Source organism: Epinephelus fuscoguttatus, linkage group LG22 (genome assembly GCF_011397635.1).
Source record: "Epinephelus fuscoguttatus linkage group LG22, E.fuscoguttatus.final_Chr_v1".
Classification (NCBI taxonomy): Eukaryota; Metazoa; Chordata; class Actinopteri; order Perciformes; family Serranidae; genus Epinephelus; species Epinephelus fuscoguttatus.
Window position 1 is genome coordinate 31,048,623 of NC_064773.1, and position 24,039 is coordinate 31,072,661.

The window sequence follows — 24,039 nt, forward strand, 5'->3', positions numbered from 1 at the left end:
GTTTTAAATTAAACTTTTCTTACTTTTACTTTGAAGGCGCGACATCTTCTTCTTGTGTTGCATGGTAGCATTCACGCGTCTCCGGCGTACTGCTGCCCCCTGCAGGAATCGAGCACCTGTTCTTCACATTCTGGTCAATCACACACATTAAGTGTTTATATTTTTGTCAGGCTAGGATTACACAGTAATCCTGTTCTAGAATATTGTTTTGAAGAATAAAATAAAATATTACAGTGAAATGCATTGTCCTGCATGGATATAAATGTTTATAACCTACTACTGTATGTGATAGTAGATTAAGATATCATCAAGGACAAAAAGGTAATGTCTAACTAAACACTGGTAACAGACACACACCCATTAATATCAGTATCCTAGGATTGATGCGGAAATATTATATTTGGCAAGACAAACCTGTCTTTTTCTCTGTCTTAATGCAGGGTGCATATGGAATATTTCCTTATTTTCTATTTATCTAAAGGATTTTTTGGGATACAGTATATTTTACCAAAAGTATACAGTGATGATATAATTTTTTAAGTATAATGTACATTTACATGTAAATATCAATGCAACTAGAAAGTATTATATTAATGTGATCACACAATATAAAGGCAACATATTATTGAGTAGATTGAGTTATACAGATTTAGGCTACTTGCATGCACTAATAGCCCCCATGTCCCACGAATAATATTTAAATATTTTATTATTAAGAATAAACATCCCTAGTCAGCCATCGGACTTATTTGCGTCTATGTTCTCTTTTTTGTGCTAATATAAAATTATACTGATTTCAATGCATAGGAACTTCTATTGTTTATCATATATCTCCAGACCAGAAAACACACACACACACACACACACGCACGCACGCATACACACAACCAAATTGACGAATTACGCACCCTAAGGGCAGCATATAAAATGAAAATGGGTCCTAGAATTGACCCCTGTGGCACCCCATGGGTTAAAGAAGCACAGGTGGATGGATACCTTGTCCAGTGAAGTGCTATACCAGATATCCTAACCCATTTTCCTGATCAATCAGAATAGCATTATCAATTCTGTCAGAGACTGCAGACAAATATAAAAGCCCTGACACTCAAGCCAAGCCAACAGCTGGCTGTCATGAGCCTCTGTCACCTTTGTTGGTGAGGCGTGTCTTGCATCATTGCCCCTTGTTTGCCCCCATAAGCTTAGAAATACGTCTATAGTTTGTTGGTGTGCTAGGAAATGGGTGTGGTGCCTTTAGAATGGGTGAAACTGCTGCCATTTTAAAGGAATCAGGAACATGGCATGACGAGAGTGATCGGTCCATTATAACGAGCAAGGATGTTCCAATAACGCTAATGGCTTCTTTAAGTAATCTGGGAGGAACAATGTCAAAGGGGCACTTGGAAGAGCGAGTGTGGGAAACGTTATTACATCCCTGAGAGAGATGGAAGAAGACTGGTAAAGTAGAAGGAGACAGGTATGAGACAGGGGCTGGGGACAGCATAGATGCTCTTTTTTTTTTTTTTTTTTTTTAACAAAAGTGCTAATAATTTTTCACAATCCTGCAAAAAGGGGAGGAAATGCTGGAGTTATTTACAACCTGTGATCAACCTACTGTTTACATAACCTGAATGGACATTTCAAGTTTATTATCAGTGAATTAAACATTCAAACATATAAAAAAAACCCCTAAAGAAAAATGTTGACGTATTTTATAATAGTAATACAAAAATAAAATGTTGCGTAAAACCAAAGAGAACACTTGTCTATGATGATCAGTCTGATCTCCAGAGGGCGCATACACCTCCTGATACTGTGTGTTTCATTATGTGAGGCAGAGCCGTATCCTCTCACTGAGGATCCAAACCCTGTGAGCCTGCAGCAGGATGACGGAGAGCGGGGAGTGTGCCTTGCCTCACGGCTGCGGGCAGAGATGGCGTCCTGATGCCGGTGAATAAGCAGAAAAACAGAGCAGAGGGAGGGGAGAAGGATGCGGCCAGTTGGAGATGAAGAGCTGCATCATTTAGAGCATCGCATGGCAGAAGATGACTTTCTCTGGTGATGATGTCAACGCTTTTAGGACATTTACGGATGTTTATTTAATGCTATTATTTATTTATTTTTTGGATGAGATTTGAAGCAGCGCTGTGATTTCCTCTGAGGGGAGGCGGTGGGGGTTTGTTGTCTACCTCAGCTGTTTCTCCCTCCGGCGGGGCTCTCTGCTCAGCCGACGCAGGGAGGAGAGGGCAGAGGGAGGGACAGGGGAGCGATGGCTGCCGGTGGAGCAGGATGCGGAGACACGGTGGAACAGTGCCGGGCCGAGGTGGAGCGCCTGACCCGGGAGCTGGCGGAGGCCAACCGCGAGAAGATCCGGGCGGCGGAGTGCGGGCTGGTGGTTCTGGAGGAGAACCAGAGCCTGAAACAGCAGTACGCCGACCTGGAGGCCGAGCAGGAAACGTTGAGGCTGGAGCTGGAGCAGCTGCAGGAGGTGGGCACGGCAGCGGTATGGCTCGTTACATGGAGAAGTAAAACATTGTTAGTTAGGACCTAGAAGTAGCCTACTACATTTGCACTGTTCCAGGGCAGGGCATGTTGTCACTTCACAAGTAAGTTAAAGGGAAATCATTTGTGATGTGTTCATAATACATGTGCATCAGTTGGAAGCCTGCTGACCCACGGCTGTGTGCTGCAGGCCTTATCCCACTCAGTGGGCTGTAGCTACCTGTAGTTACACCTGCTGAACAACACAAAGGCAGGCCCAGCTCATAACATGACTTTTAAAAATAATAGGCTGCTTCTATGGGAGTTCATTGGGAGGAAAATAGTTGGTCTACAGAAAGGCACATTGTTGTAGTTACTCTGTTATTTTTTCATGTTTTATTAGTCTACTTAGCCTCAAATTAACCTGTAGGGGAGGGTGGGGTCAGTTGGAACACTTCAGCCCCCTTTCCATCAAGCAGTTCAGTTCGGTTCAGTTCAGTTCAGTGCACTTTTCCAATGCAAAAAGTTGTGGATGGTACTGATGTAACCATTTGGTACCCCTTCTGTTGCTGTACCTAGCACATAGATCTGGTACTAAAAGGTGGAGCTGTGAACACTGCAATCTGTTGATTAATCAGTAGTGGATGGTCACTCTGCTCAGGGCTGAGTTGTGGCTGGTTTTGAAGCTTATGCAACCACTGTTCATACCATGGAGAGTTTTATTAGTAAACTTTAATTATAAGATGAAAAGATGTTAAGGTGGAAGGTTAACTTGTAATGTTACTCAATGCCGGAGGTGACGACGTGAATCAATCGACACACCTTAAATATTCCATATGACAACTTTGATCATTACTTAAGTTTTTACATGACATACACTTTAGTAATGAGTGGATCTTTAAGCATTTATACATATTAATTTTGGCCTGGTGAACTGCATATATTCTAATCCTCACTTGGAGAAACAAATGGGTTGCTTAGTGTCGGGCTACGGCAACACTAAACCCCTGAGCTTGCCTGAGAGGGACTAAATGCACAAACCCCTATTTTCAAATATCACATGTGCAGACTTCCCTCTGTGTCTCTGGTGATTAGAAATACAGTGACTGCTGGACGGAGCAGTGAGCGACAGCAACCCCGCCCACATTTAAGAGTATGGTTTGCAGTGGAAACACTAGGGTCTAGGAATCACGTCTATTGGGTACTTTTGGTTCCAAAGGTACCATACCAAAAGTGTTTGGTGGAAACGGGGCTTTACATATCAACACAAGATAACCCTCCATCACTATTTATGCCAGGTTCAGACTACGCAACATTTTTGTCTGTTCCGAAGATCACTGTGTCAGACTAGGCGACTGCAGAGTCATACAGTCGTGCTGTGACCTGGCTGACCAACATGACAGACTACACATTGGTCAGCAACCAATCATACCTGTGTGTCTTTTATGATGTGCATGATGCCATTGGGTTGTTTTTGTACTATTTTATCAGCATTACTATTATTTTAGTCACTGTGTCTGTTCAGAGTTCCGGAACTTTTACAGGGGCTAAACAAGTCCCTGCCTCGGAGTAGGTACTCAGAAAGGCCCCGAGAAACTCCTGGCTTGGGGATTACTTGGTGCTGATTGGATATACTCAAGACAGGATGTGACGTCAACAGAAAGCAGCAAAATAAATTTTTAATTTTTAAATTTCAGCAGACGAGGGTTAGCTCGTTCATAACTTAAGTAACTCATTAAACGGTCCTTGAAAAAAATATTTTTCCAGCGGATATCTTAGTTACAACATGATTGAGCTAGCAAAGCAGTTTTGTGTTGCTATGTGTGGTATTTATTCAGTTTTGGGAAATCACGATCAGTGGCTGCTGACAGGGACAGCTAACAGCAGCAGCAAAGCTAACATCAGGACGCCATCTGTTAAAAGCCTCCCCTTGTCGGATACGACATGAAACTACTCCAGTTAGCTCAATCATGTTGTAACTAAGACATCTGCTGGAAAAAAAAAATTCACGGACCGTTTATTGAGTTAATGAGTATTACAGACACCGCTAAGGGCTAGCAGCTAACGGCGTCCCTACGCCCCTACGTCGCCCCGGTCAAAATGGTCGCGCAACAATTACGTCACATCCACAGCCCGGTAACTTTACAGGAACCTTCCTCCTACTCTGCTCTCTCAGTGGAGACACGGCGGTTGAGAGGGCCAAGCGAGAGGGCGTTCCTGTAGTAGTTCCTGCTCCCCAGATAGTACCAGGAACTTCTTAAGTGGAAATGGGCCTTATAAAAGCCTTTTTAGAAAATGAAGGGATTCTCTCAACTGAAATTATAATTGGCTTTTAGTTTTAAACGGATACAGGAAGTGTTGAGTTTGAAATGATGGTATGATGCATTAACTTTGCCAGGGTAAACAGGAAAGGATTAAAAGTAAAATAGAAAAATTCAGAGGGAATGAAAAATAAAGGCCCGTACCTAATGTAGTCTGTTTCAAGTGAAGCTGGTACCCTCTGCAGTTGTGGTCAGTCAGAACCCCTTGCTATTTTTTAATTTTATGACATATTCTCCATTATGAAGAAATAACATTCTTTACGAGCCTGATGCTAATAGCAGCACTCATTGGGTTGCTGAAGTGCCTCTGCTGTTTTACACTCTGTTGTGGTGACATCCCTAGGGAAATGTTAAAAAGGCTGGGCTGTTGTTGTCATACAGTTGTCCGCGGCAGCAGATTGCACAGTGTTCCTACTGGTCAAAGTGGCGGCTGTGATGGGAGAAGTCGTGAACAACATAAAGAAAATCAAACATGCTAGACTTTCTGTCGGGATGTCATGAGGCGTCCCAGACGTGGCGTCGGTTGTCGTTAACTATGACACACTACATTCTCTTTCATGTTCCAAGCTGACACCGTGTTGGGCTATAATCAGGCTGATATTGTGTAGTGTGAGCCTGGCATTACTTACAACAAACTACTTGAACAGTAATGGCAATAGTTTGATCTCTGAACAGATACAGGTGCCTGCTCACAGTTAATCCAAAGTTTTAAAGTTCAACCCAAACATGAAAGGCACAGTTTTGTAAAATTTACAAGGAGTGCCTTTACCCAAAATTCTATTTTTTTTTTATATTTACAGGGTTCCTTGTCCACACATTTCTTTGAAAATAAAACATTTGTAACATCGTTATATTTTCATTAATTAGTGAGATAAGGGATTTGGCTTTCTGCCGTGTCTTCATTTCAGTGGCAACTATCAGCTCAATGTGGTTACCATTATGTTTTCATTTTTGCTTCATTTTGCCAAAAGTTAAAAACCATTTGAGAGTTAAAAAAAGTTAAATATTTGAACTCTGTATATTCAGAAAACTCTCAGGGCTTGAATGTAGGCCTTTACGAAGTTCATGCATTTTTATTACACTCAGTCAGTGACTTCACAGTGGGTCTTCTTCAATTAGAAAAAGCATTTGTCTTGTTTTTTTCTTGTCATGGCACAACTGAAAGGCAACTGGGTTTTCGAATTTTATAAGTCTGGATTCCTTACCCATACTCTAATAACATTGCCTACATAGGGGGTCACGTCAGCATGATTAGGGGCGAAGTTGTGGTTTGATGTGTTTTATTGCTGAAATGATTTGTTGAATAGTAAGTTGTTAAGTGACTTTAAGTAAAAAATAAATAGAAAAATAAATAAAAGCTAACTATAACTTTGACAGGAACATGAAAGTTCATCAGACACTGACTCTTGGTCATGCCATGAAGAGGGGCTATGTGTTAAATCTAGCTTTATAATCTTAATTGTTCGACTTTATGGTGGACTTATGGACTTTATGGTATATTCTAAAATATATTAGTTTAGTCCAAGTGTCAAACAAGCTAACTGATACATAGCAAACCTGGGGCCACTAGCTTGGTTGCTTTTCAGCACAGTGGTAATTGGTTTGGGGAACTAAAAGCAAAATAAAATAGCATGAGTAGTCAGCCTGTTCTCATTAACAGGTATTCAAAGACTGATGCTTTGTCATGCCCCCTCAGCATGTGATATGGAAGCCAAAGGCACCCTTTAGCATGAGATGCACCAGGCTTTAAACCAGGGGTTCCCAATTGGTCCAGCAACAGGATTCAGATTTCTCCTTAGTCAAAAGCTCAAGGTCCACACAGTTTACATTTAGCATCATACTTGCATTTGGCCATGTCATCGAGCTAGTTTGTTGTCTCTGTCAAGTAGGTGTCAGTTAGTCACTCACTCTACAGCTGAAAACATCACTTCAAAGTAAGAGCTCTGTGCCAGAAATTTACTGTACTCAAAAAGAAAATGTATTTTTTTTTTTTTTTACAAACTTTTGCAATCACTTGTGGTCCATTCAGAATGTGCCTGCAACCCACTTTTGTACAGCAACCCACCAGCTGGGAATCACTGGTTTAGACTAACTTCAATGTAAACCCATCTGCGACAATACTTGGAACTCAGAGCAACTGATGTACAAAAAGCAAAAAGTCGGGTCAAACTAACCAAGACTTTCATCCAGGAGACCACAGTTTGTGTCCTGTCACTGTGTAAACCAAAGTTCAATATTTTTTAAATGTGACATTACGTAATTATTGTACAGTCATCACTGTTACATCTTGTTATTGTTGTAACAAATGCACTTTTTTAACCCAAAACATATTTTTTCTAAACCTTACCAAGTAGTTTTGTTGCTAAAATCTAACTGCGACCATTTCACAACATGAACCACATGTTACAATGTATTTCAGTTGTGCGTCACATGAAGATGCTAAAGGGTGTCCTTTCAATGACTATGAACCTAGAGATGCTAAAAGGTGTCCTTTGAATCACTATGAACCTAGAGACGCTAAAGGGTGTCCTTTGAATCACTATGAACCTAGAGATGCTAAAGGGTGTCCTTTGAATCCCTATAAATCTAGAGATGCTAAAGGGTGTGCTTTGAATCACTGTGAACCTGTTTATAGCTGGTATTAACATGCTTCTCATATGATCCGATCACAAGTGGACAGCTCTACATACAAGCGTAAATGACCACCAAGATGCACTGTGATTCAGTCACTCAAACCACATTAAGAGGTGGTCTGGGCCACATATGGCCACATTCTTTTGTGAACACCAACGCTGAGGCCACACTGGTGTTCACACTGCCAGTTCTACAATTAAATTAAATTTTACTAATCCTAAATAATAAAGGCTTCAAGTGTGCATATAGCACTGCAAACCTGCCGCTTATAAAAAACACACAACACATTTGGTCTTTGCAAATGGAAATGATTCACATGTTTATTTGTATATACAGCAGGAAAGTCAGCGACACCTGCGGAGATGCATTCTAATGCCAGACATGAACAGACAGACATAGAGCTGTCCACTTGTGATCAGATCACACAATGTTAATACCAGGTATAAACAGACTCAGAGACATGGAGAGGCATGACAAAATGTTGGCATTTGACGACCTGGGGATGACAACGGTTGCATTCGTTAGTCTGGAGTCAGTAAGGACTTTTAGCTCACCTTAGGGCCCTGCTCATCATCACGCTTGTTTAAAGGAGCTTAACCGATTTTTCTTGCCACGTTAGGGCAGGCAGGCTGAGCATGACACAACACTGACATATTGTTACCTTGTAAACTAGTCATAGCAAACATGTTGGCAAGCAATTGTGTATTTATACATTCCCCAGGCACAGAGCAACATAAGCATTTATTTGTGTTGAACCAGATGAATCTACACTCTTAAAATATATCTCTAGCTGCCAAGTGCTCCACTATGTTCACCAGCTAGTCTGTAACTGTGTCTGTCTGCTGTTTGGTGCTGAGCAGATAGTGTACTGTGGGTTTATATGGGCTTTTCCTCAAACAGCTGCTGCTGGAAACAGGTTTGATGAGAGTGGAGTTAAAGGTCCGGAACACCAAAACTATGAGGTGAAAGATGATAAAAAGCTCATGATGGGAACAATAGAGTTGATGATGATTTTATGTGAGTTCATCATTTTGAAGAAGTAGTTTTACATTACATATTACACATAGTCATGTGATCCATTGTTCATATACAAATATTGATTAGTGCAATTTTAAACATCAACCACTCTCACAGAGACACATCAAACCGCAACACAGGCTGTTAGAATGGGAGAGGGGTCCATTAGAAGATTTTGCAGCCAGCTGCGTGTTGTGTTTGGACAGTATTGTATGATGACACAGGTCAGTATCTGTTAAAGCTTTGGAAATCAGGAAACTCTTGATTCCTGACTGCTAGGCTGTGATCATAACCAGTCTTCCACCATGTGATCATTCATTCATATGCGGCATAAACACATAGCACAATATCTGATCACGTTGTTCCAGAAATTCTGCATAGTGTACTGTCACACCTCTGGCCTCAGGAGGTGATTTATCTCTACTTAGTCTGATAATCGATCTCAGCTAATTAGCTGCGCCAGCCTCACTTGTGATCACCTCATTTTTTCGGATCGATATGCATCAGAGAACAGCATCTTGCAGCATGTATGCATGTATGGAGACACTTATTCACCAGTTTGTTAGATATAATACAGACAGAGGTTGGACTTGGACGCTGACTGTGCAGTTACATCCTGAAGGTCACTGGTGTGTGTGTGTGTGTGTGTGTGTGTGTGTTGTGAAATTGGCTTCGAGGAAGCAGGCAGCAGTGCCAGTTCAAACATATGATGTATGGTAGTTTTATCCGTTACTGAAACAGTCAAGTCAACCATGGACACGTTGTTATTGACAGCAGTGGACTGTGGGAGTAAACAGCAGCAGGGAAGTGAAGCTTGAACACACTCATTGTTGGAGGCTTCCCATTGCAATCATAGTGCTGCACCATTGATCACTGGCAGCTCCACAAATTCTCACTCCCAACTTGTCAAATACCATCACTTGGTCAGTGGCCCTAGATGTCAAATTATGCTGCTCTAGGTACCCCTTCAGAGACAGTTTTGGACACACAGGGACACCATGTCAAGTAACACTTATTAAATGCAGTATCTTTTTAAAATAAACTGTCCATTTTCAGTTTCTATCCTTAAATGCATACAGTTTCTTTTCAAAATAAACTCCAATGGTGTTTACTTTGTTGTTAGATTTACTTCATTAGGTTTAGTCAGCAAAAGCATGTGGTTAGATTAAGACCATAACATAATGGTTTGGCTCAAAATAAGTACATTTGTTACTAACATAACTTAATGTCATGTGACGTATTCCAGCATGTATGCTAGCATACAATAGCACGCTGTTAGTAGAATAACTCGGTTGACTTTTGATTTCACACATGACACAAACAGCGGCCTCCTGGGTGAAAGTCCACGGTTTGTTTGACCCACCCATCCTATGTGGTCTTTCTCACTCTTACACCACAACATTTGTAGTTATGGCCATCATTTAGGTAATAATAGCATTGTACTCTCGAAGCACAGCAACATTGCTACAACAGTCTAAAGGGGCAGTAGGCCTAAAGGTTAGAAAAGTGTTTTTGTATGCTAGTCTATTCTTACCTGCAAACATAGTGATTGAAACAACCTGTCTAAGCAGGCAGTGTGTTACGGGCTGTAAATAATATTGTCATTCTTGATTTATCTGTAGATTCTTTTTTAGATGAATTCACTTATAGTTAAGCCTGTGAAATGTCAAAAAAAAGTGAAAAATGAACATTTCAATTTCCATGAGCTAAGGTACTTTCTTTACCCAACTGCCACCAGATGTCAGTATGCTGTCAGAAAGATGCTAGTCTGAGTGGGCGGAAGTTCGCTGCATAGATCAGCCTCTCAGTGGGCGGAACGAGCCACCCGCTGAAGTCCCGCCCTACCACCTCCGGTTGTGTAGCAGTTTTCAACCGTTTTCAACACGTCCTTTACTAACTTTTGCAGTGTTTGGTCTTGCGGGGATGTAGCCATTTTTCTGCCATGGTTCGCGTCCTGTAGGTGATATTTTTGTGGGCGTGTTACACCAAAACCTGTTTCCCCCCGGCAATATTTTTGCAAGCGCACCATTGCTGTGGCACCTCCCAGAACGATTGTGATTGGTTGAAAGAAATACAAGCAGCTGGGGCGTTTTTTCCTCCAATCTCAAAGTGAGAGTCGGCCCAGCCAGACCTTTCTTTTCTTGAGAAAGGTCTGGTGAGCGAGACTAGAAAGATGCTGAGCTCTTTCATTGGACAGACGTAAAATTTTGGTTGAAATGAAAATCAGGTTGATGGTATTTTAAATGTTATTCAAAAAAGACAAAAATGTCATGCTATGTGGATGTTAACATTATGACGTTTTGCAGGGGTTGGGTTTTGTTCTCCATACCGTATGACGAAATGTCATTATTCTACATCAAGATGATGTTAGCATGAGGCGTTTGTAAGACATTGGATTTGGGTTACTCAACAGCACAGTCTAAAACCAACAAAATATCATCGTCATCTATTCTACATCAATTTGATGTTGGCATTAGATGTTGCCCTGAGTTATTTACCCAACATCACAACCTAGATTCAAATAAATTAAATTTTGTTTGAACAACAGTCTAAAAATCCAAAGATATTTTGTGCTGTGATTAAACAGAGAAACAACGCAAATTGTCATGGAGGAGCTGGAAACACAGTTTTTTTTTTTTAAATCCGTAAAAACAGGGTTTCCTGTCACTTGTCTGTTCAGGGTCAACAAAACACACAGTGGGCGAGCCTGTAAATACAAGCTCTGGCCTTGTTTTAAACTATTCAGGTGTTTTTCAGACACATTTGTCATTGTATCTTGGACAAGCATTTGTAACAAACCAGAAATTACTTTAAAGGGAGGTGAGACTATCTTTTAATTCATCCCCAGTTTGTTACAGTCAAACCATTTATTTAAACCAAGTGGGCAGCACCATGCAGTTTTATAATGGCCACATTTTATTTAGCTAAAATTAACTTCAGCTGTGTTGAAATCAATGGGGAAACTTCCAGTTACTCTCCAGAAATAAATAGTTGTTAATTATTTTCTACGGGACGTTACGGTGTTATTAGTAAATATTATGTTCTCTAATATGTGTCTTGGTTCCATTTGGAAATTATATTATTATTTGATTATTAGGTAAGACTTGGATTTGGGGACAATATTGTTTAACTGAGAAGTTTTTTTAGGCTGTAACTCCATTTTCAATGCTGCCTGGTCATCACCTCAGCTACACCGTGTCCAGTGACCTCTAGTTTTAGCCACCAGCCTGGTTCTCTAACATCATAAACATGTTGGTGCTTGGTGCTGCTCGTTCCTCATAAAGTCCCTCCTGAGTGAGATCCCAGTTCCATCCTTGACCATTTTCACCTTCTATAAACTCTCTCCCATGGGCTACATCTATCTGTACACACATCGCCCTTATCTATACTCCATTCCAGCCCCACCAACTCAGAGTCTCTCCTTTCATGTCATTCCAGCTCATTTCAGCTCACTGGACTGCTATTGATCCTCTCTGTCACGAGGCACACTGCTGGGGGAAAATGGTTACGCTGATGTGAGAGGTCTCATACAGCACTTATTATTCATTTTTTTTCTCATTTTTAGTTTCTTTGAAAGTACAATGCCTCTGTGATTTAGCCATCAAAGAATTCTAAGTGACTCTTTGGTGTACTGATCTGCCACTGTGTCTAAAAACAGATTCTACTGATCCCCCATCTGCTATGTTATTATGCATTGAAAATGAATTAAAGAAATGGTAAATGATTAAAAAAATATATAGTTGTAAAAGCTAAAACTGAGCATCCTGTGTTTCCACATTGCCATCCTTATTGCAGCCTAAATACTCTATAGATGTTACAGCATGCAAGGTCATTTGCATACTACCTTGTGTAGAGGACACCTTCCCCCTGAGTACACAAACTGCAGCCTCCTCAAAAGTGAAATTGTCAATATTGCACATTTGATTTTTTTTCTATTAATGATGCTGGCCTGACTCATCAACCTGAGTCTTTTCTCTTACTCCTCTGTGATGGATAGACATTACATGCAATAGAAACTGCTAAAACTGTTAAAAGCAAGCCCTTATTCATTAAAACCATTGCTTTAATTGACTCAGAGTTATTTAATGGGGAAATTAACACTGTAACCACTACATGTACTTTAAATGTTTTCCCTTCATCTACCATCTACTGAATACCACTATGTGTTTGATTAAAAACTTTACAAGCCAAGAATAAAACGCAGAAAAATGTCCTTGCTGAAATTAATTCAGAATGCCAAAAGAAAACGTTACAAATTGCTAATTTTCACTAAATACAAAGAACAGCGGAGGCTGATGGGAATGTCATTACTTTGGCAGATATTTGGTCACACACTAAAGTTGTAGACACAGTAAAAATTTGACCCACTGATCAAAAGTTGGAAGGCCGCTATTACAGTTCACCCTGAGTATCGCAACCAAATTTCATGACAGTAGCTGTTGAGACATTATACTCTAGGATCTCCAAAATCATTTAGGTTCATTCTCTGGGAGCAATGAATGTGTGCACCAATGTCTTTTACAATCCATCAAGTACATGTTGAGATACTAAACTTGATCATTAAAAACTAAATGGAAGGTCAAGGGGGCAGATAAATCAGTAGGATTCATCCTGTAGGAACCATGAATGTCTGTATCAAATTTGATTACAGTCCATCCAAAAGCTGTTGAGAAATTTCACTCGAAACCAATACTGTAAACCTCAACATCATTACAAGTAACCTTGAGTTTCTACCAATTTGTCATGAATTGATTGATTTAAATCAGGCATAAAGTCTGACCAACACTGCCACCCCCAGAGCCATGCTGCTAATGGCTAAACATACATCTGTGTACACTGGCAGCTCAGTTGCCAGATGAAAATGTTGGCAAACCACGGACTCTTCACATTTATGACACCAAGGTGAGATGCCGGCCAAGCTGCAGACCACTGCAGATGACTGTTCAAGGCCAACCAATAACAAAACTGATTTTATTCAGTCAGTCACTACTGCATTTTAGCAATGTTTTAGCCAACAAATCAGTGTTTGTTAGTGACCTATTGCTGTGTTTCTACAGGGGAATAGCGATATGAAAAGTAGTTGGTTTTTACCAAGGCATTGCTGGGATAGTGGCATGGAAAGCCAAAATATGATATTTTCTAAATGGTAACCAAGTGGTTTTGTGCCTAAATCTAACCATATATTACTACAGTATAGTTGCAATGTACAGAAACATGAAGTTTCAATGCATCTGCAACATAATAATGTACAAATGTAACATATCAATGGTTTACAAAAACATGTACAATGACAATATTTATTCTGGCTATTGGGTTGACCATGGACAACTGCCTACAGTATAAAGTTTGATTCCTTTAACCATATATTATACATTTAGGTTCCAACTGTGAAAGAAATGAGCTCCTTATGAACATATTTGTGTTTTCTACAGAGGCAGCTTCCCTACTGGATGTACAGCAGTCACACCAGGTTATGTTATCTAACATAAAAGCAGCAGTCTGCTGCAGCTGCTGGTTCAGACAGAGTAGTTACCAGCACCTTTTATTTCATGAACAGTGGAACAGACTCATCAGCTTCCTCTGTCTGAGCCTGTCTCTAAGCACAGCTGAATGTAAGGCCACAGAGTGCAAATCTCAAGTTATATAAATAGTTTCTTCTATAAATGATTCACCAAGTGTGTGCTTGACAGAAACATTACTGTTCCATAGCCATGCAAATAACTCAAGCACTACTCACAATATAATTTACTGTCTTTGTGTCTATTGTGTTATTCACCTTGTGAAAAGAGCAATAGTCTCATAAGACTGTGCTGTCATTGTTTACGGTCTTATACTTAGACGATAGCTGAGCGTTTTTTTAAAAATTCTTGACAATATCTTTCAGCATCAGAAACTGGAAGGAAAACAGAAGCAAGGATTCAGTTGTAGCAGATTTGTCTGATAAACATTCATTCAGTGAACACTACCTCAGCAAAGTATTACAAAAATAGGTTTCAAGATTAGTAATGCTGCTTACACCAGATTGCTACTCTGCCTGTTATGTAACTTCAAAGTAACAATATCAGACAGTTTTGCCTCTTTTCAGGTGGCAGGAGTGAAAATTAGCTATCCTCAACATTTGTTGTGTTATGGTTTCAGAATGATGAAGACTGTTGGAGAACAATTTGAGACAAAATAGGATGTAGGTTCTACAGAGGGATTTTTTGTCTAATTTTCAGTGGATTTTAGATGAATTTAGGCCTAGTTCACACAGACATGGGTATTTTTAAAACTTCTAAGAAGAAACAGTCCACACAAGCACTACTATGAAAAAGAAATCTCTCCAAATGACAACACAAAACACAATTGAAGCGCTCTCAAGAGCATGCCACATAAACAGGAACTGGAACCCTAAAGCCACACAAAGAAACATGCAAGGATGTTGGCCAATCAGAAGCCTGAATGAAAGTTATTACCAAAAGACTACCTGAAGCAGTGACCTCTGTAGTGTGTTCTGACCAGACCACCAGGAGATGCACCAGGCTTTGAAGCCAATTTTCGTAGTGGTCAAACAGTGGAATTATAATTTCAGAGCCTGTCATGTGATGCCATCGGGACCAGAAAGACTTTCCTATAGACTTACACTGTATAAGAGATGCCTGTAAACAAGTGGATACCTTTTGTTGCCCATCACAGCCCCCAAAAAATGACTCCAGAGGAGTCTAGACGAGCAGCAAGATGAATCACTTTATTCCAAAGCTAGCACAGCACTAAACTGGGTGTACCAGGCTGAATGCTTTGGTGTGTCTCTTTTATAGGCCCAATGACATGGAAGCAGCGCTGATCGTCCAGGTAATTTTATAGGCAGCAGTTGAACTATTTTGGCTTCATGTGCCCCTGTGCAAATTTAATAGAAATAAACTGAGTACTGCCTCCAACATAGTATCCAGGTCTCTATACATTCATGGTTCTGATGCCTCTGATCCTCAATATAATGAAAGAGTAACTGCACATCAATGTGCAAACATATAAAAAGTCCTGTTAGCAAGGTTAGAGATAACACTATTTTGGTCATGTTGGTAGTGCACAAAATGTTTGACATTTACGATGTCAAAGAAAGGATGTAATGCAACACCGTAAATAGTTCTGAAAATCTTCACCCTGGTCAAAGTTTTACAAATTATCCACTGTCAGTGACCTAAAACACAGTTTGTGTGTGGACAAAAGGCCACAACACATAGAAAAAGCTATGTTTTCAAATATATTCACATACATGAGGACAAGGCATAAGTCCATAAATCTGTTTTCCTTCCATGAACTGGCAACGCTAGCTATCATTACTGCTTATTAGCTCAATTGGCCAAGCAGCTCAATCAGTGTCAATTAGTTCATTAGTCTTGTTGAAGACTGCCCATTGTTCCAATAGCTCGTTATTCCAAAACCTCAATAGTCAGAAAAATGTCCCATTGGCCTGAAAGCCCATTTATCTGACAGCCTGTCATCCTGCATACAAAGGCCAACTGCTCTGAAGGTCTATTGCTCAAAAAATACACAGACACAAACAGATCATCAGACCTTCCCAGGTATCAATTTTTTTTACTTCTATGGCGAAGACATGACCTGCCCTACTCTGCCTCTGATTGGCTAGTACGCGTTGCCTTCATTGTTTGGGTTGATTAGGTTTAGGCATCAGGATTGAGACTGGTTAGGGATAGAGTAAGAATATCAGGGTAAGCCAAACACAGGCACAGTAGAACGGGTCCTGCCTTCGCCATAGAAGTAAAAAAAATATTGCAGCAGGGTTGACTGATTACAGGCCTTGAATCTTTCTACCTACAGGGAGGGTTTGCATTTTCGGCGCAATTGACCTTCAAAGCAACAGACATTTGTTTCGGGATAAGGGGCTGTCTGATGGGACATTTTTTAGACTACTGGGGTTTCGAAATAATGAGCTGTTGGAATAATGGCATTGTACCGTCTTGTTTTGGTTGTTGATAAAAGGTTCTCAACCTTTATTTTTCCCTGTAGTTTTCATTGAGGACATGAACACTATGTTCCTGAAGTAAGAGCTATTTCCTTAATGTCAGTGGAGCGTTTGGGTGCATTCTGCTTGTATTTTCAGAAAAATCTGTGAAACAGACAGGTAGTTGTCTCACCTTATTAGCAAGATTTATAAGTCCAATTATGCCTGTTTGAAAGCACACTCTCTTGCAAAGCAGCCAAGAACGTCATATGTTTTCCCTCATAGCCTGCATGTCACATAGTTATTGTCATGTGCATTAGGTAATTGGGTGACATGGACTGGCTGGTTTGATATAATAATCGTGGGCTTCGCAGCAGGAGGAGGCCTCAGATGGCTCCATCAGCGGGCTGTAAAGAGCGAGCCACAGCTCGCTACTAATTAGCTCTACAGGAGTCCATCACATTGATATGTACAGTGAGCCTCATCTCCACTGTGTGCTGGTTTTAATCAGGCTCGTTGCCAGCTCAGGTGTCCTACAGAGAGGAGCTACAATCATGATTTACGGTAAATTGGTTAAAGCATCTTTTTATTTGTTTACACAAATAGATCCCACATGGACTTTATTCCATCCTTTTAGATTCCTCCACAGTGTGCCTTAACAGTTGATATTAAGCGAGAGCAAGTTTGTTCTTTCCTTATAGGGGTGTGCCATCCTGTTGTTGTAGCACCACTTGGTATCTGCTGTGTCACCACACATCCAGACAGACACAGAGCCAGAGAGATCAGCCCTGGGGTCACTGTCTCTGTTCATGTACTTATGAAGACCAAATTCCCATACAGGTATACAGTAAACTGTTTAAATGAAGGGAAATCTTCCCAGATGGGAACTTTTTGTCTGTCATGAAAGGGAAACCAGTTGTTAATTACCTTGTTTTTAATGAAATAATTTTCAACAGTACAGCGGATACCCATAATAATATTCAACACAGACATGTCAATAATACTTGTTAAATTAATTTACTCAAAGTGCTTTTAGCATTGCAATTAAAACGCACTATGCGTGATAGGGTGGAGGTGGTGGTTATGGTGGTGATGAGATGAGATGAAGAGGGAGCTAAGGATCTGCATGTGAAGAGGAGTGGGCTTTTGATGAGCTTGTCCTAGGATCTGCATGAGGTGACTGGAGGTGAATTGGGTGGAGGAGGGTGTGACAATTCCACCTAAAATGACTGCTGACAGCAGCAGAGAAGAGATTTAAAGTTTGGCAGTAGTAACATAAATGACTGAAAGAGATCGTGGCAAAGTTTGATTGGTTAACTAGAAGAGTGAACACCCATAATCACCCAACTAGAGGAAGCAGTGGAAGTGGGATAGAGAATTGTGAATGATTATAGCATAGAGAAAGTCTTCCTGATTGAACTTATGCTGAGCTTTATTTGCAGAGAGCAAATCTTCTATCAGGAATACAAAGTCTGTTTCATGCACTTAACAAATGAAGTTGTAGGCTATAGTTAACCCTAAAGAGAGTTCACATGGTATAATTATTATTTTGAAATTGTTTTATATTTTAACATTCACCATCTTGGATTTTTGGAGCTTTAAGTGATGATAAGTAACCATATTTGGATGAGAGGGCAGAGCTAACCCAAATGCTAGCTGCTAGCTTGGTTAACGTGGTGGATTTACAGTCCCAAAAAAACAGGCTTAAAACCATCTAAACAAAATGTTCGTACCAGAAAAGTGAACATCTGACTCCTTAGAGGGTCTTTTAGTTCAACCAAATTCCTAACAAAACGTTTTTAGTTACAAAGTGTTACAATAAACTGGAAACACACTAAAAAAGTGACAGCTACGCTGACGCCTATAATCTGAATATGAGACTATGCAATGGTTTTTATCTAACACAAACTTGTCACTGTGGTGGCATCTCGCCAACAAACGGCACCCACCTGTCTCTCAAAGCAACCACACTCTTAATTATGGTGAAATTTAAGCCTTAAAATGTAAACAGGTGAGTTATATGTTCACCCTCTGTACAGCTGTCATGACCAGAAATAAGCTATAGAGACCAAAAGCATTTTTTTGTTACCAGGCAGTAAACATGTTTATTTCTGATGTAAAGTTGGGCATTTTAATGTTGGCGATTATGGGATTTGACTCTTTTGGAGCCAGCCTCAAGTGGCCATTAGAGGAACTACAGTTTTTGGCATTTCCACGTTGCCTTCATTTTTCAGCTATGGAGGTTGCTATTTGCTTGGTTAAATAAATATATACATAGTATGAATATAAAATAAAACAGACCTACATATGCTCATTCATTCATTCATTCATTCATTCATTCATTCATCCATTCATTCGTTATCCATAACCGCTTATCCTTTTTCAGGGTTGCAGGGGGGCCGGAGCCTATCCCAGCTACTAGAGCTACTAGAGAAATAAAATAAGACAACGTAAAGATAAATGTAGATAAGAATAAAGGGAAGTGAAGTGTATACAATGGATGGTGCAAAGCATGAATGAAAATGTGGGCACCAGTTATTAAACCAGTTCAAGTGCGGATATTTGTTGTTCTGTTTTTCTTATGTAATGGTGACAGTAAGTCAGAAAGTTTATGGCCAAACGGCTCACAGAAAGGTAGTGTGTGGCTCCACTCTGAAGCAGTGTTGCGAAGGGATGCATTGGTGGGTGTGATGAGTGGAGCGGTGATGAAAAATGCAGCGAGTGCATCAGTGCATCCGTCAAGGCTAAAAACAGAACGAGACCGAGTGACCCCCAGAGACGCTCTGTTACTCCTCTGTGACGTCACACAGCCAGTGGGACACCTCTCTTCTCATGTTGTTGTCACCACGGATGCAGTGTGTTCAGGGATATTGCTCCTCTGTAGATACTGGGGAAGAAAAAATACAGAGGGCAGCAAAAATTATTAACTGGAAAGTCATTCTGAGTCAAGTGAAATTAGGCCTCTGTGTCACAGATAGTCGATTCAACTGTAATTTCTTAGACTGTAGTTTGTAGTTATGTTGTATGGGATTGTATAAAATATGACAGATATTCTTCCTTTAATCTGTGTGCCTCGACAGACCCTGGATCTGTGGTGTCTGCTCTTTGTTAGTTATGTATGTGACACAGCCACATGCTCTGAAGCACTTAGGGGCAGACTGGCTGTCTGAAAGATGCATGTCTGAAAAAGTGTGTTTCTCTCTCTCTCTCTCTCTCTCTCTCTCTCTCTCTCTCTCACACACACACACACACACACACACACTTAAACAGAGCAGTGCAGGCTTGGTGAATTATTCATTTAGTATGACGTCATGGTGATTTCATAATGATTCCTGATAGGGATGTCAGTTTCTGTTAATATTTGCCTTCAACAGCTCAGTACATATTTTTGCATAACAAACTGCTTAATTTTGAAGTAAAAAACAAAACAAAACAAAAATGTATAATAAAATGAAATACCAGTGGCGCCAGGGCCAAAGAGTAAGACTTGCCCAGGATAAGTAAAGTGTGTGCTCGGGCAAGTGGAATGCCTCATGCAGCTGTCTTATCAGGCAAGTAAAGAAAAATTAATGTGATGTTAATTATATGTTATGTTTAAATACACTGCGGAACTGTGTGTGCCAATCTGTCTCACCTAAAAGCGCTGAACAAGACTGATGAGAAAAATCTGACATAGTAGACAAAATAGAACTTAACTTTGGGGTCTACAGTGTCCCATGTGACATAACCTTTGTGATGATTTATTCATTTTTGTCAGTGTTGGAAACAGTAAAGTTATGTAATTATTGCTATGAAGTTACACAGATAGGTTTAGGAAAGTAAAGTTACTGTGGGTAGATTTAGGAAATGAAACATAGTGAGGACGTACATTAAAATGACTCAGAGTTCACACGGTACTGAACACAAGTCTCCTGGGAAAAGTCCTTTATTTTGTGACCCAACCATGACTCCAGCCTGCCCCCTAGATCGCTCTGGACAGCCTCCTTCTTTATTCCATAAGCTCATTGGTCACGTGATCGCAGTCTTTCAGAACATCCAAGTTATACACTAATTAAAGGCTCACCATTTTATGGGATATATACAAATTTTGGTGCATTACTTTTTGTAGGAAAACATACAAATGGCGATTGAGTACAGCCTGACCACTGACATCCCTAATTCCTGACCACAGAGCTCCATGTTTCAGTGTTTCCTGTATAAGAATTTAGGCTTTTAAAGAAGAGGAAAGAAGCATTAAACACAAGATGAGCTAAAACAGACTGCAGAGTCAGTGTCTGAATAACAAGCCTCAAGATTTTGTAGGTGACCAGTGATTAGATGATGTGTTGGTGACTTCTCTGCCTCCTTGAGAAATGACATAGGATGTGCAACACCTTTATTTAGAGCTGGGGATAGCTGCTGATAGCTACTGGGGAAAATAAAAGCGCTATCTTCTTCCTATTTTGGTTGTGCAATGGTTGACAGACTTCCTTGTGCCCTTAATTCATTTCCCCGGCAGATCATACCCAGCGGCTGACAGAATTTCACAGCGAAAGTGAGGCTTATAGGGAACCAATCTAACCACTGTAGACATTACATTGTGCAATCATCATTTACATCAGAATAATAAGTTAAGGCAAAAAGATGCCTAATTTACCTTTAATTGATTGTCAAAATATGTACTGATTAATATTCTGTGAATCAACTAAGTGATTAATAGACCAACTTTCAGAAAATTAAAATTGCATAACTTTAACATTAAAGTGGAAACTAGTAACTGTGATATGACTATATTATAGACGATATAGACTGATATTGTTCTTTTCATCTCACTTTTGGGAGAAAAAGTGAATAAGGTTATTTCCCAAAATGCTCACTATTCCTTTAAAGCTGAGGTATGTAAATGCTAGACGTTGTGTTGTTTTCGATCACAAAGCACTTGGTTGCTTTTCCCTGTTGGTTTTTTGTCTTCAGTTTTGTTCTGTTGGATGAAAAGGTGGAGTCATCGGAAGGGCGTGGCTTTTTAAACAAAAGAGGGATGAAAAGGTTGGATAGAAAAATAAAACAAAGGACCCCTCCCCCTCACCGTTTACTCCCTCCATCCCTCCTGCTCTCCCTTGCATGCTCTCTCGTTCCTTTCTACCTTTCTTATTCCTGAATTTAATAGAAGGTGACGGGAGGAAAGGAGAGGTTGTTGGACAGCTGTGGACACTACACAGGAAGCTGATGAAAGAGTGATGATGGAGTTAGAGAGGAAGAGATAGATGGAGCGGTGTGTCTATCATTCGTTTTTTCCCACTTTTCCCATTAGGATTACACAATCTTTACTGGATATGAGACGAGTGTGGCCGTTCCCCACCCTCTGTCTTGCTCTTTCTCGCGCGCGCGCACACACACACACACACACACACACACACACACACATACATACACATACACACGCACTCACCCTGGCTGCAATGTCTTGAGAACAAAAGAGGTGGAGAGTGAACTGACAGAAGCCCATGAGGAATATTTGCTGTACCTGATTGTATTTCATTTCCTCTCCACTACACCATGACACTAGACATGTGCCAAGTTGGTCAAGTATAAGTATTGTTGAAGTGAACATCTGATTTATGGAAATTATGCTCTTTATAGCACATTATGTGAAGATGTATTGTACAGCCTTCTTCCAGAATTCTTCATATGGACCTAAGATTTGTTTATATCAGTACATCTTTTTCTGTTCTCCATAAAAGTCAATTTCAACTAGAACAACTATCTATCTGATAAAGCAATGGCCTTTTGGCTTTCACACATACAGGTACTCTATGTGAGATATAAAAATACATGGACGCCACTTCTAATCAGTGATTTTAGCTGCCTCAGCCACCTCCATTGTTAACAGGTGCAGAGAAACAGTGGCACAGTGGTAATTAGGAGGACTGGGAAAAATCTGTTACAGTTTTATGCTGGCATTGTGTTCAGCAATAATAACAATAAAACAATATTAAAGGTTCTGCTTGCGACATTTAGAGCATTAATATAACAGCAAACCCAGCGCTGCTGCTACATACACGTGCATCACACTCTGTGCACAGGGCATCAAGTGCTGGAGGTGGTAAAAAAACTGCTAATGATCATAAATCATAGTCATAATGATGAGCTGTTTAAATTTAAGATAAAGCACAACTACAAAAAGCACTGTTAGAACATTATGGGCAATCTGATATAATTGCTAGATATGTTAAGTTTGCTTCAGGGACATGATGGGACTTCCCTGTCATTATTCTGTGGATTGCATGTGGAAAATTAGAATTTGGGCCAAAAGTTATATTACAATCCCAGAAAGCAAGCAAGGCTGAACTGAAGTGAAATGCTGTCTATCTGTCCTCTGCCCTAATCAGTAGCAGGGACAGTGGTTTGGGCAGGCGAAAAAGCAATTACGCTTAGGGCACCAAAATGGCTGGGGGTGTCGTATGAGCTTCTTTGTGGTTTGTTTTGTTAAGCTGGTTCGGACTTGTGTGCATATGTGTATCCCACTGGCTAGCTCACTGCTGCCGCTTTTCACTATGCTCATATTGCAATAACGGCTAATATCATGAAATCCTAGCGCCCCACCTTCCAGTTTCTCCCTGGACTAACACCATTAGCTCTGTCAGCACAATTGCCATTGTTTAGCATTGTTTATGGAGTTGGCACTGTTAGCCGCTAGCCAAGTCAATGTTGAGAACCATGTCCAGACAACTCATACACTCTAACATAACACATATATATGTGTTACTTTTTAAATAGGCTATAGGCTTTCTACTATATTCATCATTAGTTTTCCAGCTCACCCCTCACACTGTATTAAATAAATTGATCAATTTATATGGCTTTGACAAAGATTTGCGACCATAGCTGATTTAAGCCATTCTAGTACAATAACCGCACCTGGTGAGATTTTCAAAGTCAGTCCCCATAGACCTCCAAGTTAAAATGCCCATCTTAACAGCAGAAATACACATGCTTACAGCCTGGTACAGAAAAGATTCAAGGTCCATATTATTAATTAACCCCTGTTATGACAACGTTTTCTTTAAGGCTTAGGGCTCTAGTTTCCCGGTGCAGCGCAGGGTGGCGCAGGGTGGCGAACCCCGCACAGAGCTAGTTTCAAGCAGCGCAACCCGAGGCACGCTCAGTTTGGTAGTTTGGCAGACCAAGGTGCCATGCCATGGTGACAGTTTCGTGCCAAAAGGCTTCGCCGAAGGTGCCCTAAAAGCTCGCCAGCTGAAACCAGGTCTACTGTCAGTGCAGGCGGAGCGCAGCCGGTGTAAGCCGAAGTTTGGCTGACCGGCGGACAGTGCGCACACGTCACCAAAACCTCACAGGCAGGTTTCCAGAATGTCAGTCACATTAACGATGCAATAAATACCCCAAAAACCACTATTCAATGCAACTATCTGCAATCAGCACATAAATGTATCTCTATATTGACTGTCCCGTCACATCTGATGTCAGATCAAAGGGGATTGGCACCGTTTGGCACGTTTGGCACGCATAATGGAAACCCAACCTGATTTGATTAACACAGCTTGGACCTCCCGGACCAAAACATAAGTTTCTTCCCGGGAGAAGTTTGGCCGTCTGACGCTGCTGCTCCCTTCTGCCATGGCGAATTGAGTGAACTCTCATTACACCTTC

General features: G+C 40.6%; 1 protein-coding gene across 4 annotated transcripts in view; it reads left to right on the top strand.

Moving 5' to 3' along the window:
- Positions 1-1,869: 1,869 nt before the first annotated feature.
- LOC125882639 (protein bicaudal D homolog 1-like) overlaps positions 1,870-24,039 on the top strand; it is a 66,638-nt gene continuing 44,468 nt past the window's right edge. For 2 of the 4 annotated variants that reach the window (XM_049566445.1, XM_049566446.1), the window contains exon 1: positions 1,870-2,500. In XM_049566445.1, the coding sequence (XP_049422402.1) occupies positions 2,267-2,500 (234 nt within the window). In that variant the 5' untranslated portion in view covers positions 1,870-2,266. The remainder of the gene's footprint in view (positions 2,501-24,039) is intronic. The other 2 variants (XM_049566447.1, XM_049566448.1) reach the window with 1 other exon arrangement.